Source organism: Folsomia candida, unplaced genomic scaffold (genome assembly GCF_002217175.1).
Source record: "Folsomia candida strain VU population unplaced genomic scaffold, ASM221717v1 Fcan01_Sc066, whole genome shotgun sequence".
NCBI classification, from domain to species: domain Eukaryota; kingdom Metazoa; phylum Arthropoda; class Collembola; order Entomobryomorpha; family Isotomidae; genus Folsomia; species Folsomia candida.
Genome location: NW_019091258.1, coordinates 117,962 through 135,001, shown reverse-complemented (window position 1 = coordinate 135,001; position 17,040 = coordinate 117,962). Strand labels below are relative to the sequence as shown.

Here is a 17,040-nt window from a genome sequence, read left to right as displayed (position 1 = left end):
AGACATCACAGAATTGTATGGATGGCTGGGCTGGATGTTCATATCGTGTAGGATATGAATTTGTTTCTTGAAATTTCATTGAAATTCCGACAATTGAAATTTCTATTCTATTCTATTTCGGTTTAATTATTATCTCGCATTTTGCATGGCTGTGTTTGCAGATAATCATTCCGTGGAGGTGTTTATGTTTGCATTCAATTAGCATACGTATCATCATCATTGTGGAAATCATGCGGGCTGCGTAATTAAATTAATCCAATGCGGGACGAGAAGATTGTTTTGTTGTGACAAGGTTTGAAATGTAAATTACTACATGGGTAAATTTGATAACGCATAAATGACAGATGCTATGCAAACAGTAATGCACATTATTGTGCAGATAAATTAATGGAACATTGACTAAATATCAAGCATACCTGAATTATATAATTATATAACTTAATGCGTTAAAAAATCATAATTGTTTGTGTTGTATGGTTATTTGGTAGAAAATGTGCATAGTCAACTGTGCATTAAATTATGGGGTAAAATGAAACATTGACTTTTCTCATAAGCTACAAAACTAATGTAACAACTAAACGTATGCGTGTATTGTGTTAGTATTTAAGAAATTAAATGTATCATACCCAATCTCAATAGGCTTCTAATCTGGGCAGTAGCATTAATATTTTTACCATGATTTGTCACACTTCACATTGCCAATTTCTACACTATGTAAATCAGATGTAGGTAATAAAAGTTTTTATAAAGTTTAACGACGTTAAACAAAATACGTATGAGAGAAATTGTTTGCAAATAAATACAGATAAAATGGAACACTGCTTCAACTTGAAACTTTTGAGTTGTACATAATTTCAATACATTATTAATAAAGTAGAAAAAAGAAAAAGGAGTACAGTCTAGTCTAGTCTACTTCACATTTACTTGTTATTTTTGAGCAATAAAATTTATAAAAAATAAATTAAACATAAAAAAGGGTGAATGAAATTGTAATTTTAGACTGATTCTCAATTTATCTTTTCTGATTTATTTTCTGATTCTGGACAAGTAAAAATAAAATATGTACGTGCAACCTTGAAATTTTAGTGCAATCTGATCTTGCATTCCTCCCCCTCCAACTCATTAATTCAGCATATTTAGGATGCAAACTAATTACACATCCTGTGACTAATTTCTACCAACGAAATTTCTACCATTTAGTAGAAACACGGTGTATAATCATCACTCAATCAAAAGTGAACGTCAATTCAGTTTAATTAACCTTCCATTCTTTATTGAAAGATTTTAATTTTCTCCTGATTCAAAGAAACGTTTCATTTCGTGGAACTTGTTATTACTTTGTTAATCTAATTATCAAAATACATTAGACAAGAGAGAAACTTGGGCCTCAAAACTTGACACAATTTTGACACTACTTTGAAATATTGTCATTTACGAGTTCAGAGAAATGCAATAATTAACAGTAATTATGAAACGTTAATTTAGTTTCTCATTCGAATTTACACCTTTAATAAAACCTGCCTACTTAAAACTTCTTCAAAATCTAACTCAAAATTTGCAATGCAACCTCCTCCTCCTCACTATTCTACAAACATTTGCACATTTATTTCGCACATTGTCTTCACCTTCACCACTACAATTTCATGAATGGTTAACATGCACAAGTTGACAAGCAAACTTTATTATTCCCCGAATGAAATGAGACGGGACAGAAGAATTTACTTCGTTTCATTCATTCGAACTCTATTTCTGGCTGAAATTCGTTCACTTGATGCACGGGAACAAAAAGACATTGGTGAGGTCCGTTTGATCGTGGGTGTGAGTGAGGGCATTGTAGTCGAAGTAATATCAAAGTAGCATAAAATATGTAGCATTTCTCCTCCTCATTCCGCCCGACGGTGTGGATTGTATCGCATTTTGTGTACAGGAGTGCATTCGCCTGCCTGCTTTCTCTCTCTTTTTATCCGCCGGAAAGAAATAGAAAAGCGAGAGAGAAAGAGAAAGAAAGCGAGTTCTTCTTCAGGTGAAAAGGGATTATGAACGAAATGAAAAGCATAAATTGTTCTTAGACCTTTTTAAGTGACTTTAGCAGCAAGGCGAGATCGCCCCATTTTTTCAATAAGCTAAAAAAATGAATGATTTATGAGTTAAAATATGACCCACCTGTGGCTCTCGGGTGGCATTTCGGAAGAAATATGTATGTACATATACCGCACCAAGATTCTTTTATTCATCAAGGAAAATGTCACAAGGATTGGAGGACGGATTAGTTGGGGCTTCTCTTTTACTGGCACGTACGTTAATTTCGCAATTATGGAACAAAACGAGGTTTGGTAAAGGTTTCCAATTTATTTATTATGTTGTATCACTGCATTATTGTGAATAAGATTATGTACAGTCAAAGTAAGTTGAAAAGTTTAATTTAAGTCTTTAGTTTAGGTTTAATCATATATAAGAAACTTTGTAATTTGTAAATGCATCTTGTGTGTCATGTTAGTAAAAGTTTTACATACAAGTACACGGAAAAGTTGTGGTAATTAAAATTTCAGTCAGAATTTGTAAGTTATTTATTTATTTTTAAACCATAAACTCGATTTTGCAAATGAGTTCCAAATAATAATGAATTTGTTTACCATCAACCATCTTTTTCACTATTTTCATGCAGTAGCGTAATAATAGGTATGTAATTATGGAGTAAATAGTTTTTCAAGTGTTACAAAAACGAAAGTAAAATTCGTGCATTAAAATGCAGTAACTCTGAAAAGTTCAATTTGTCTAGTTAGTTTTGGACTGTTTCTTACTTATCTAAATATTTGGTATGTAAATTGGTGAATAATGAAATATTTTATTTAATAAGATACATAATTGCTTATCGAGTAGACAATTGGAGCAGCAAATTAGGCCAGGACTTGAGTACTGGTTGGTGTTTCATAAGATAATTGTGTAATATTGCAAAAGCAAACTACCAAATAGGAAACATTAGATTTCATAATTCGGTAAAAATTATGTAGGTTACAATTAGCTGTGTAAACTTAATACATATAAGAAATTTACATAAATGTCATAATTTTTGATCCATCGTAACTTTTCGATCTCATCTTCATCGTCGTCGTCGTCGCATCAATCCTGCCGCACGTTTCCCCAACCCAAGCTTCGTGTAAGACCAGGATGGACTGTAATTTGTGGCCATGGGTTTTCGAATGACAAAACTGTCAGGAAATATTGGGGGTGGTGGGTCCACAAATTTACGCAAGTTTGGTCCATGGTGGGAACTGTCCGAGTGGGAGGAGGACGAAGGGTTCCGAGTCCATTGGTGATATCTGGGGCGATCTGGACAAAGTTTCGAGTTTCTTATTGAAATTATATTTAGAAATCAAATACGTAAATCCCGAATAATGCCAAAAATTGTTACCCAGCCGGGAATCGAACCACGGCTCCCTTGAATTCATGTCAAGTGCTCTGACCTCTGAGCTACTAGGGCAATTAGTAACATTATAGGGACTTTTACTGAATTTTTTACTAAATTACTTTTACTAAATTATATTCATTTTCTGGTCAAAGTTTCCTGAAAATTTTACCAGAGTCAACGCCACCCCAATATTCTGACGGGTTGACATGTCTTCTCGAGTGCTGCCTATCATTCTGGAGGTGTTGGCGTCGTTCAGATGCGGTAACTTCGTCCATCTTACCATTGTCACCTTCCTCGTCTTCCTGCTCCTCCTCATAGTCAATTTCACCACCTCCACCAGAATATTCCGAGGACTGCAGGGCCTCCAAATTGTCTCGGAGATGTCTCAAGTATGCTTTCACGCTGCTCAGGGCACCTGCCAAATGACGTCATAAAAAATTTACCACATTAAAAATCGCACCTTTTGCTAAATCAAAGACGTCATCAGTCCATTTTTTTCGCTTTAGTTGAACTCATGACATTGAAAAATACGTACGTGTAAATTACACAATACTTTCAGTTAACTAATAATCTACCAGTCAAAGTTGTACATATTCCCACGAGAAAACGGGATTAGTTTGACGGCTGCAGATTATTTGTTTTCACATGAGGCGACAACACTACCACTCCTTGTTTATGCTCATTTCTACAAAAACCAGGAGTGCTCGCCCCCCTCACTTGACGTGCCGGATTTTCCCCCACTTTCGCTTTTCCCGTTTCCGCCAACACACAGAATCGTCTAGACACAGATGCAGAAAACAAGTATGAATCCACTGAACTTACGTGGGCCGATGTAGGGTACGAAAGTGGGCTTATCTTCATAGTCAAGCAGCATGCCCTCGTTCCCACCACCACCACCGCCACTTGTTGAGATCCCAGTGTTGACGTTGGCAAATGAGCGATCATTCATATTCCTTAAGTACATTTTCCTCTCGGAGGAGGAGGAACCCCCACTCCCCATAAATGTGAGACCAGGCAGCCTCAAAACCTCCGAGGATGACGGTGCAAAGTACGGCAGCGTGGGTACCGTTGGACCGCGGATGGGACGCTGAGTAAGATTTGGTCTTCCTTCTGGAACCAGGATTATTATTAGATAAAGCTTTTTTCAGTTTTTTATCCGACTTGGATGAGTACAATTTTGGTGTAAAAATCTACTGCAATTTTGTCCTGTAATTTTTTATGCATACAAACTTTTACGCACAAGTAGTTTCTTTTTAATCTGCTTAGGCAAACACGTCTTAATCCCTTCCGGTCCGTGCTATTCGTGTGCAAACATTTTGCTCTACATACGTCAAACCAGGACATAATTTGTCATGTGAATGATGTCACTCCTGTCCTTTCATAATTCAGTTAGCTACAACTTTTCAACGGGAGAAAGTCCTGTTAAACTAGAGTTTAACGAATACGTCGATAATTACATTTGGACATGATACATCGTACGTTAAGTAAGTTAAAGGTATTAGAATTGAGATCTAAAATCTAGTATAATCCAGTAATCTTCGATAGAACCCAGTTTTAATGCATCATTGCCAAAAAGAATTTGCAACAAAGTGCAAACACAAAATTAAGCTAATTCCTAAAAGCAACTCTTTAATTCTTAATAATCCAAAAGAAAACCTGCATTATTCATAAAATTTCTTTGTTTGCAAATAATATACAAAAAATCGCCTCTACTTCATTCATTTCACTCTCCACGTCATTTGCAACGCTATGCAAAAACAAGAGTGAGATCAAAGAGAATTATTTTCTCCCTGCCTTTTTTTCAATCGGGGAGAAAGCTCGGAGGCAAATATGCTATAAAAAGGAGTCGAGTGAAAAGATATAAGAATGTAATTTCATGAAAATTCCAGAGGGAATTGTGCCCCCAGTCCTGCCAGACGATCAGTCCGTCCACCAAGATTTCTTTTGTGTGGGTGGATGGATGGATTGGCTTGTTGCAGATTTTGATTTGATCCTTGACTTACCTGAGCTGATGAATGACGCTAAATGGGCCGACGTCCTCAGAGGTGACTGGATCAGAAGGGTGACACACACACATAGCAATAGAGCACAAGGAGACTCAATTATTTTCCCTCCTCCTCGTCGTCCTCGCCTCACTGATAAGATTGGTGGTGACAAAGTTATTGTTGACGACGAGGACGTATTTTCCATTTTGTAAAAATCTTCCTTCTCCTCGTCGGTTAAGATATTTTGGCAAAAATCTTTATCACATTTTTCAAATCCGGATAAATGCATGGCAAAAAAGTAGCGTGGATTTCTAATTATTGGGAAAAAACGTGTTTGCAGCCTGTTGCTTTCACTTCCGCTTGTCGTGCCTCAATTTCCGGGGGTGATTCTATATGCAGAATAATTTTGCCACGGGGAGCAGGGTAATTTATGGATTTATGTAAGACCACGATTTGCAAAAAGAAACCAAGTTATGTGTATATCGTGTTCGCTTCAAGCGGCGACAAAAAGGGAAAGAACGCTCGTCATTTTTCCCATATCGGGTCGCGATGCTGGCCAGTGTTGACTTGGTATTAAACTGGGGCAGACGGTGGCAAAACCCGGGTAGATATAGGACCATCAGGTAAGAAAGTAGGGAACTGGAAGGGTGAGTAAGTGAGTGAGATTTCTCGGGTCTGCCAGGTTCATCCTCCTCTGTGCTTGCTTGGTCCCGGCATCATCGTTTCCTTGTTCAGGTGAAAATCATTTAGCTAGTGAACAGAGTCGGCATTAGCGGAATGAATAAGATGATTAGGAAAAAGTAACTGAGCCCAAGCTTCCATTGTAGTGAAAGTCGGGGCAGAATTGTGGGCCTAAACTTTAGTCCTGGTGAAATTGGACTTTCTCCTCCCAGGTGGTACGTATACGGGAGGCAGGCAGCTTGATATTTAGACGGGAGGAAGATGATTATGATGCTCGCGGATTAAATATTATCGTCATTTCACCATTTTCTATTTCATTTTGCATGCAAGTATATTAATTTGGGAGTGGAGAGCTGGTCGGGCGGGGTATTATGGTGGAGATGATGTGGGTGGATTGCTGGCTAGCTTCTTGTCGCATCATAAAATAAAATGATGCAGATGAAAGTGTTTCGGGTGAAATGCGGAATAAAGGAGAGCAAGAAATTGTACGTATGTTCGCCTCTACATTCGTACAAATGTGTGTAATGCAATTATTGCCGTCATAAATAATTCGGAAATTTTAGGTAGAAGGGCAGAGCCACTGGGTAGAAAAGTGGTTGGTAGTTCAGTTGCATGACATTTCTCTTCTTCCTACTGAATTTGAATGATATCAATTTGCACGGATAATACTAGTGACCGGGTAAAAATGGAGATAATAATTATTCACTGCATTAGATGCAATTATGTAAATAGCGTCGATTTGCCATTTCATAAAAAAACATTTATTTGTTAATTTTTGGTAAAAGTAAATAACTTGTAAGCAAATAACGCCATAAGAATTATTAATCCGAGTTGATGAATTTAACAAGCAAAGGAGATGGCTCGGAAGGCAATAGTCTTGATTTAATGGAAAAATGAAAATTCTTTATCCGAATGATTTACAATTTCACTTTTATCCTGCTATTAATTCAACATTACATGGTTGCATGATATCACAATATCACGTGTACCAACCAAATTGTCGTCATCAGTGTTACGCAGTTTAATTGCGCCAAACATTTTGTATCCAGTAAAAAAAACACGGACCACTTATTTTTCTAGTTATCACAAGTATATACCAAAGCTATTTCCAGAACATATCACCTCAGGTGTAATCGCGTAACCTTCGGACCGACCGACTGAGTTTCTCTAAAAATATCAGTTTCATCCTCGCAAACTAAACTCTAGAAATGGAATTCGACAGACTGTTTTACATAATTTGTGAAATTCCCTCGAAACAATGAAGTGAATATTATCAATTTTATCAGATTTTAACATAATAGATCACTGGAATAGGTATTGTTCAGGCTTGTTGCATAATGGCGTGTGACTTCTGCTCAACTTTCTCGAGAGTTTTCAATTCGCCCCCACTTTGTCGTCTCCTCGTCTCGATTTCCTTTTGTTTCCTTTCATAATTTCATGAAATATTAAAATTATCTCGTAAATTTGGGATGAGCCAGGTATAGATCTTGGTCTTTGATATGTACGAGTAGACAATTCTCACACAAACGTTAAGCAGTCTGTCTAGTGCTGACTGCTGACCATGTCTATGTAAATACTGCTGTATGCAATCATGTATAGTATGCAACTCATTTTCTTTGAGTCACATACATAGAAGCAGGTTAGTTAGGGAAGTGCCTTAATTTCACCCGAGTACAGGATATCGGATGAAACGAATGCCATGAAATTAGCCTTACGTGTCAATGTCTGATTGAAATCAGTACTAATTTTGTGACTTGACAGAACAGAAATTATTTAACTTATACAAATATAAATACGCGACTTCTATTGTAAGTATTCAGTGCCATAAAATTATTTTTCTCATGTTGGTAATTAATTATCCTCTACGATTAGATAAAAAACTAAGGGAGACAGGTTTACTGGGACCTTATTCCTCATCAGTCACAAGTCGTTTAGATGAACTTTGCTAAGAAAACCAACTGCGTCAAGCATGCACAACTAGATATAAATGGATTTGAGTAAATATTCACAATCTTTTTTTGGAAAGAGTGAATATTTGCATTGAGAAAAATCAGACCAAAAATAGTCACAATATTGTTATTTTGCTCTCCACGACCACTTTCTCTCCTCCACCCACCACAAAAAGGGCGGAAGGGACTTTCTCCGTCTGTCTCGGAGTAATTTATGAGTCCCATTTGATTCTGCTCATTTGAACCATTCGCCTGTCGCCTTTTATTGAATAGAATGGCCTTTCTCTGGGGGCATCCCACCACCACCACCACGTCCGACCACACACATTCCAACCCAATGACCTGTTCGCTCCTCTCGTGACGAGGAAATCCCGTCACTGCTATGCGATGTAATAATATATACTCGAAATTGAAATCGTTACAGGCTTTGATTTACAACTTGTTCACATAACGAGACGCTCCATTTTTTCGGTGTACGTAATGTTCTTCTGAGAATGCATTATGTACACGTTCACTTTATGAAGTATCTTCTGGATTACATAGTTCTAAGAAAACGTGATAAATGGGACGAATGACAATTTACGGTTAAATTAAAAGTATTTCCTTCGAAGAAATAAATAATTGCGGTTTTCATAATATAATTCACAGAACCCTGTTCAAATAATCTGGTATACGCAGATTTCTCGGTATTAAATTTCCTACAACTTGGTATTAAAATTATACCAGGAGATACTACCGAGATGGTAAAATATTATCTAAAATATTTACTCTCGCAAATTTCTTTGCAAAAGTTTTTGCACAAATTCTGACTCATTCTTCCTACAACTATTGACTGGTGAACCGAGTCTCCCCTATTTTGATACCGTTGCACAACATGCGTGACGCTTGTCTTCATCCCGTTTCAACAAATTAGAATGAATTTCACATATTACTTACTGCACCCTTGCCGTGCGTATTGTGGGTGTGTAAGTTATTTATTACCGCTCCTTGGCTGGGTGAATATGCTTGAATTTGTCTAAAATAAATGGGTTGTTGGTTTGCCTCTGTGGCCAAAAAGTGCAATAAAAAAGCAAATGGAAGCTTTTACCAGGACGAAGGATACGTTATTATTCACGATAAGTGTATGAGTCTCACATTACGTGGAACGTCAGGCTGTCAGAGTCACTCCGAGTTTGAAGAATGGTCCAAGAAGATGAATACCAACAAAAAAGAGGCAAAGAACACCACCAAATATCATTATTACCCAGAGATATGCACATCTTCCTGGAAATTGGTAAAATAAGAAATAAATAAGCGCGGATCTCATCACTTTCTCCTCACACGACGGACCAGATTTGTGGAGAAAGTCGTCTAAAAATGAACGCTCTAGGAGTAGGCGTTCCTTCCGAATGTGTGAAACTGAGGCGAGCAATTTATCATTTTGAGTGTAACGATATATTTTCTAGGAATTTTTACAGAAATCTGGAAATGTAATGGAGCAGAAAGCACAAACCACCCACTTGTGTAAAATGGCTCTTGTTGTGGGTTTTTAGAGAAGAAGAGCATTTGTCTAGAGATGGACTTATGTTCTCATAAAATATTAGTGCTCACACTCGGAATGGAGATTTATTTTGTGTCAATCTCCTGAACAGAGTGTCATTGTCTCGTCCTCTGGGATGGAGGAAGGGGTCAAGTGCAACTGTCGACGTCATGTTGTATTTACCTATTAATGATCCCTCCCCCGTTGTAACACTGTTTCGAGAAACTTGTTCCTGTCAGATATTGTATTACATTCGTCAAGCGTACAAAATAATTAGAATACGGCACATGGAAAGATATGCCGGATTTTGATTGCTTGTTTACGTACTCTGAAGTTCATGAAAAAAAGGAGACTATTTCCGTGCATATTCCGTTTCATACGGTCGACGTCCACGAGAGCATAATTAAAGACGGCTACTACGTATAAATATAATCCGTCCTCTGGATCTCCTTGAAACGTGTCATTTTTGTTGGCTTATAGTTTCTAATAAAAGTAGATTTTATTGTGACCAGATAGACTTATTCGATAACGTAGGGGCAGAAAAAGTGGTAACTTTCTGGAAGTTTGCAGACTTCGATAAACTAAATGTTGTGGGAGGAGTTCAATTATAATTTCCATAATTTTTCCACTTTTAGGTAAACTTCGAACCCGAATAAGAAAAAAGAAACAAGTAAATATAAATTCAAGTAAGGAATTAGATTCTACAAGGTTGATTATTTTGTTGTCAGTACACAAAATACAATGCAGAATACAGAAATAATACTGGTTTACTGCCACCCCTCTGCATGATCCAAATTCATCACGACGCCACCAGAAGAACAATCAAATTAGAAATCAGGGCACCGAGTCCATAAGTGCATGCAGCATGCGTCATTTCTTCGTCGGATACAATTTCCCTCGCGTCGCCAAATTGTCGTCGCCAAATCCAAATTGACATTACCCGGACTAAAATAAAACTCGGCCCACCTCTCCCTAATCAAGTTCCGTTCCATTCCATCCTCTTCCACGAAATGGTACATCCATAATCAGCCAAAGTTCATGTCCCGACCCAAATTTCCTCAGAATTTCCATAAAAATTACGATGGTCTGGCTGGTCATTCGTACCATTTAACTTTCACCGGATGTCGGAACACGTATGGATAATTCCCTCGCGGAGATTTTCCCGGAAACGGAGCCAGTGGATTAAATCAGGTAGTGACAGCATTAACCAGATTGCCATTTTTTTTCCTACTCCCGAGGAAGTAAATTGACTTTCCTCGTAACCCGATTTAATCTGGAGACTGATGACAGTTAACTTTTTAATGGAATGAGCTCCACTGGGAGGGTCGTTCCATAATTGTAAATGTCATACGTGTGGCGAGGCGTGGGGTGGGTGCCTTGTATCTTTTGTCTCCAATTTTGGCCACCTTTTAGCACAACATGGGCGTAATTAAATGGGACAAACTTAATTAACAATTCGCCCTAATGGCGATGGTTTCGCTCCGATTTCAGTTTTAATCTTGTCGTGTTTACGAACTAATTGTTATGAAGTAGAAAAGCCTCCGACGGAATGTTTGGTTAAAAGAGAGAGAGATGATGATTATGTATTTAAATGGAAAAGTAGGGTTTGGTTGGACGGTGTATTGTTACACTAATTGATGAATGCGGTGTCCAGTGGGTCTGATGACGTGATTTCGAATTTCGGTTGAATTGTGGATACCAAGAATTGTGTATCTTTTTTTTTGTTCTACAACAAAAAAAGTCTTGGATTCGTTTCATTATGTAAGTTACATCGATCTCATCTTTAAGTAAGGTTTTATTTTTTACTTCATAAAAACGCACTTTTCGTCGCTAAACCGTTACAATTCTTACTGATAGAAATAATTATTATTGGAAACATGACTATAATTTACAAGTTATTTGAATCAATTAACAATATCACCACGTATTTATGTATACTACTCACATTTTGCTAAAAATAATATCACATTTTATATATAACACAATAGAATATACATACATAGAAGTTTAATATCTTATTACAAAAATTATAAGAAAATCTCAAAATTACGATTTCTTTAACTAGAATGGCACAAGAAATCGAACTTTCTAATTTCGATTCGTATGTAAGTGTCCATGCTCTGAATACGAAACGGTTACATTAAAATGAATCCTAATCCTACTTGAATACTTAAAATAATACTTTTCAACCATTAAAAATTTCTGGTTCTAAATTTTCTTTGTGTTGAGAAAGTCATCACTCAAATGAGACAGGGGAAGTCCTGAAAATTAATAAATATTACACTTTATCCACTCACTCAGCCGACACGGAAATCTTATTATATTCCATTTCCTAGTATCGTATCGTATCATGTGCATATTATTTTCATCTCAGATTCATACTCTTTCCCTTCCTCGGTCGGTTACCCGTTTTGGCGTGTATTCGTATTTCTACTCTTCTGGTGAAAGTGGACACTTCTCTTTCCCAGACCAAGATTCGTAAAGAGCCACGCAGGATTGTAGTTGTTTGCCTTCTTGTACTTGGGATCTCGACCCATGAATGCCAACATGTCGTCCGAACCGAACTGCCCTCCTCCTCCTCCTCCCCTCGTTTCTTGCGGATTTTCTACATAAATAATAATTAATTAATTAGCTTGATTTCGTCACCTTTTTGCTCATTACTTAAGTTGGTGGGGAAAGTGAGACATTCTCGGAATCTTTACCATCATCAGTGTCATATCGATAACCTCGACTGTCGACCGAGAGACGGCCATCAGACTGAAAGTAATCACCTCTTCTGGACGGCATGTCCATATGCGAGTGTTCCGCAGAGTCCGAAAATACATTCTCCACCGAGACGGAGGACGATGAATCATCCCCTTCCGAGCTGTCGTGGATGGCCTTTATGTTCTCGTGCAGATGTTCGAAAAACTTGGGAATGTTGCTCAGAATGCCTGCAAAAAAGGGAAAAAGGGCGAATGAACGGTGACTTATTAATGGGACGATGAGGACGACAATAACAATGCGTAGGTAGGTGTGGTAGGTATGTAAATGATGCTGGTGATCTCATGAATATTAAATTGGATTACGTTAATCCAGCGGGATCAGATTAAACCACAACATGATGAACTTGGGCATAGGTCAAGTATAGTCTTTTTTAAAAAATACGGACTAAATGCGTCGATAAATTTGTTGTGAATCTCAAATTAGAAAATTATGAAATTCGTATTATTATTTTGCTTTTTGGAAGAAATTTGCCAGCCAGACGGTGGAAGTCTGACTTTGACTCCCACGCTCGATACCTTCACATTAATCATGACAGCCACACAAGGACCAAAACATGGCATTCAGCTCATTGTGTCATAGTCGTTTCGTCACTTTCTGTATAATTGATTAAAAAGTTTTCCGTTTTGTGTAAATTGTTGTTTGTTATTTTGTTGGCAGTCTGCCTAAGAAAGAAGGAAAGTCGTGTAGAGAAATGTAATCTAGCAAAATCCAGATCAATGAACGAACCTGTTGCTTTTCTGTACCCACTTATCGTAAAGTTTTCTATGCCTCACTCCACACCTGTTGAGTTCGGTCTGGAGGATTGTGGGAACTGTGAGCATCTGGATACCCAATTTTTTTTCATGATCTTAAATACGTGCTGTAGTTTATGCAAATGTCAAGTGGTTAAAAGAAGTCAAGAAATTTACAGAAGCTGGCCTTGATCGTCGTGATTATGCACTTTTTTTTATGATACCCTGATTTTTCTTGCAGGAAAACAACGAAAAACCAGGAAATATTTATCTTCCTTACGTGATCCGATGTACGGGGTGAACGTGGGCGTTTGTGGATCATCTGCAGCAGCGAGATAATGTCCACCGTTTTCACTTTCCAATGACGGGATGATCGTTTGCATCTGATGGCTGGGGCGTCCCATCCGCCCGTGCATGGCGGCCACGGGGTACACGGCGTGGGAGAGGGGGCGAAGACTGAAGGTCACGTCGGACGAGTAGTGCGGCGTCGAGTGGAATTGGGAAATGTGGTTCATTTTGTGCTGGTAGGACGGCGATTTGATGGGGTACAAGGAAGTCAAAGGACTTTTAGGACGACTCGAGGGTGACGAATCGTCGTCATAATCGCCACTAGCAAAGTCGCCACTACTCCCGTCATCAGGACCACGAGAGACGCGAACATGGCTGAGAATTGGGGGTCTGCTTTCACCTGAAATTTGTCCAGTTTTCATGTATTTTTATTTTTGTTACGTTTACGAATTTTTTGCTGCATGCTACACAAGTACAGAAACTTTTACGTGCTTTACTGATTTACAAAAAAATGATACTCGTTGTGGAATATTTCAAATTTCAAAAATCTCAAGATTTTCAAAAATCTTGCCATGTGCTTATGTTTAGCGTCGTAAATGAAATAATGAAATTGTGAATGTTAAGACTAAAAATAGAGGTTCTTTCTCTTTCCTATTATAATTCAGCAATCATCATTCTCCTAAATAAGCACTCATCCAGTAAACACGGATGCAAAACTATGTACATACGACACTCATGCAGTAACCTTTTTCATGTCTCACCATTTTTTAGAAAGTTGCAGTAGATTATGTTTCTTAAATTCTGCTTTAATCCTGTCCACCATACGTCATTACATAATCACAACTTTCTCTCCACACTAAACGGTTAGCAGAAATTTTTGCATTTTTTTTTGCAAACTTACCTGCTACTCCATTATCCCCAGACGATAACGTGGTGTGATGACACTGTCCTCCATTTGGCAGAAAAAGCATGACGAATCCCACAATCGAGAGCATAACTAGGTTAAGATGTGAATGCTTTCTCTGTCTGAAATATTTCTCCTCCTGGTGAAAGTGATTACTGCACTTGCAAATTGCCATGCTAATTGTGCCAACTTATTATGCAAATTATTCACTAGGGGACAAACAAAGGCGTGTGTGCCGTACCGGACCAGGCGTCGAGTGAACTGCGGATGGGCCAAGAATGTCCAGGTTGTTTTATACACAAAGTGATGCGTCCCGTCTGGCACAACAATCCTCTTGCCCAAAGTATCCCTTGGTACATAAGTAGCTTGTTGCTTTCAGCCAGGAATCTGTAAGAGGAGCAAAATTGTGCTCGCGGAGGTGGTATCAGTGTCTGTTACAGGATGACATGGATGCATGAAGGAGGTTACAGTCTCGCAGGAAAAGCTGCCCTGAGTGAATGGATGACGGTTTGTGGGGAAAAGTGGCCGGGCTGACTTGTTCGTTCGTTAGTGAGGAGAAAGTCAAGTAATGTGAACTGGTTGTTATACGAGGAGGAGAAGAAAGAATGATATGTGACCGACAAATGCTCCCCAGCCGGCAAAATTAATTTCATTTTCTAAATAATTAGGTAATTAATTAGGTAATTAAGGAAGATGAAGGCAAGAGGGTGTTTTACTTTTGGAGATGATCGGTGCAAAAATGGTTCTCTATAGTGTACATGTATATCTATGGCTTATTAACTACATATAATTAAATTGCTTAAAATTGGCAAAAATTTTGCATATTTTGGCTTATATGTCAAAAACTAGCAAAGCACTCCCCCAATTTTATTACGGAATATGTAACTACTAAACGTTAGGCAAAATTTTAAGCTAGCATAGATACATCAAAATCGTTGTAGCACGAAACTTCGCATTAAAGTAGTACTTAAAATGTTGAAAACGTTTGGTAAACCTTAATTTATTACTTCGACTCGAATTTAAAAAAAAAACTAAGAAAAACAGATTTAATCATTTGTACCCACATAATTTTAAAAAATGTGAACAAGTTTTGAATTTCATCACTTTAATAATCTCTCTCCATGATTTACTTCACAACAAATTTTCATTACCCGAATTTGTCACAAATTCATGGTCAGCTCTAATTAATTAATTACATAATATGTATTTCCAAATTCTCAGAGAATTAATATCATCAGTGGAAAATAATAATTGAAAATCTGAAGGGAATCGAAACTCTGCGAAAACTGGAGCAGATTTAGTACTTGGAACATGTCCAGCAACATTCACTCACACTTTGCATGAGCCAACTCTTGAGTAGGCCAGAGACCAGTAAATACGGAGAATGAGTAATAAGGCGGAAATGAATTTCGGAGAAAGTAGCGTAACAAACAACGAGGACGAGGACTGATTCATGCTTTCTAAGTGAAAGTCGGCATCCACGTACGTTCGTAGGTGAGTGAGTGAGTGAGCCAGCTAATAACAAAGATACGGAAGGATGGAAAGTAAGGATGGCAATAATCACGCACGCAGCCATTAGTGCTGAAATCTAATCGAGCCACTACGGTTACACTGTCCCATTTACCACCACAAACGGCGAATCTCAGCCAGACAGCCATGTAGTGGGTGTTGATTAATAACATGCAAAATTATTGTGTTCCGAGAGGTGTGGGTGCAGCTTTGCGACAATAATTCGCTCATATTACTATTTGCTCCATACAATACTTGAAAGGAAGCTAGTAAATTGTATGACGCATATTTACAATTTACGCATATTTATTAATTAATATCCTAAAATTTAATCACTCGTATTTTGAAAATCCGATTGGAAAATATTCATCCCCAAGTTTCAAGCCTATTATTAGCTTGAGGTCAAATCGTCAATGTCAGACAAATAGGGTATTGAGTTCGAATCGTAATAAATCCATGTGTCGACGTATCAATAACTATGTAGAATAAATATGTAGAAGGGATCGAATGGCAGTATGGTAATTGCTCCTTGGAAATGCTTCCTTCCGTAAATAGAATTTATCAAAATGTGTAAAGGAATTAGTTGAGTTAGATCAGTATGTTATCAAAACTTTTTCCTTAAAAAACTTTCGATTAAAAAAATCGAATCGTTTTTAGGCTTGGATTCAGTTGAATGCAATTACAATCAGAATTGGCAGATTTACTTACACAGAGGGCTTGATGGGCATAATATCCCGTTGGATTTGATGAGGCGTGATTTCGCAGAACTTTGCATACATCAAGAACGTTTATCTTTATTACGGCGAAAGCTACAGCGTTGTGATGCCAAGAATGAGGAGAAAGCCACGCCAAATACCCAGCGATGTGTGCGACCAGAAGGCAGCTGGCTTTCCCCAATCGTCCATAGTAAAATCGTGTCTGTTTAGAAGGAAGGATTCGAAGAAATCAACGGTTACGACCACGCAAACATGAACAATTACATTTAATATTTTTTTACTGGAATTTTCCGTTTTATGCATTTCAATTTCCTTGATATCGGCGCTAGCTCAGTGCTTTACGCTTACACTCATCATCACATAACGTTAATAAATCTATATTAAATTCGTTTAAGGTTGTAGAATTGTTGCTAAAATTTAAATTAGGTCAATCTTAAAAAATAGTCATATTCACATAAATATTTATGTATCTCAATACCATGGATGTCTCAATTTTTGCCAACAAACAAGCTTCTCGAGTGACACACTGATTACGCATCAATGTCAAATGTGCATATTTACATTTTGCATACATGTTTCGTGT

General features: G+C 37.7%; 2 protein-coding genes across 3 annotated transcripts; both read right to left on the bottom strand.

The window, feature by feature from the left end:
- Positions 1-2,488: 2,488 nt before the first annotated feature.
- Positions 2,489-5,955, bottom strand: LOC110862735. Its single transcript, XM_022111953.2, has 4 exons — positions 5,413-5,955; positions 4,232-4,519; positions 3,579-3,824; positions 2,489-3,330 (listed from the first exon to the last, which is right to left on the bottom strand). Exons 1-4 carry the CDS (start codon positions 5,681-5,683, stop codon positions 3,101-3,103), a joined length of 1,035 nt encoding a protein of 344 aa, XP_021967645.2. The 5' UTR covers positions 5,684-5,955; the 3' UTR covers positions 2,489-3,100.
- Positions 5,956-11,324: 5,369 nt separating this feature from the next.
- Positions 11,325-14,483, bottom strand: LOC118433653. 2 transcript variants are annotated; one of them, XM_035845811.1, is made up of 6 exons: positions 14,230-14,483; positions 14,090-14,140; positions 13,321-13,728; positions 12,246-12,476; positions 11,950-12,148; positions 11,325-11,804 (listed from the first exon to the last, which is right to left on the bottom strand). In XM_035845811.1, exons 1-6 carry the CDS (start codon positions 14,405-14,407, stop codon positions 11,780-11,782), a joined length of 1,092 nt encoding a protein of 363 aa, XP_035701704.1. In that variant the 5' UTR covers positions 14,408-14,483; the 3' UTR covers positions 11,325-11,779. The 2 variants fall into 2 exon arrangements, with proteins under 2 accessions (XP_035701704.1, XP_035701705.1); XM_035845812.1 differs by lacking the exon at positions 14,090-14,140.
- Positions 14,484-17,040: the final 2,557 nt, after the last annotated feature.

Coding starts and splice junctions, on each gene's coding strand:
- LOC110862735 (XM_022111953.2), bottom strand. CDS start 5,683: ATGCATTTATCCGGATTTGAAAAATGTGATAAAGATTTTTGCCAAAAT. Junction 3,825..4,231: donor CGTACCCTACATCGGCCCAC/GTAAGTTCAGTG, acceptor GTCATTTGGCAG/GTGCCCTGAGCAGCGTGAAA. Junction 3,331..3,578: donor TTGGGGTGGCGTTGACTCTG/GTAAAATTTTCA, acceptor AACTTTGTCCAG/ATCGCCCCAGATATCACCAA.
- LOC118433653 (XM_035845811.1), bottom strand. CDS start 14,407: ATGGCAATTTGCAAGTGCAGTAATCACTTTCACCAGGAGGAGAAATAT. Junction 14,141..14,229: donor TGGGGATAATGGAGTAGCAG/GTAAGTTTGCAA, acceptor TATGGTGGACAG/GATTAAAGCAGAATTTAAGA. Junction 11,805..11,949: donor ACGAATACACGCCAAAACGG/GTAACCGACCGA, acceptor ATTAATTTTCAG/GACTTCCCCTGTCTCATTTG.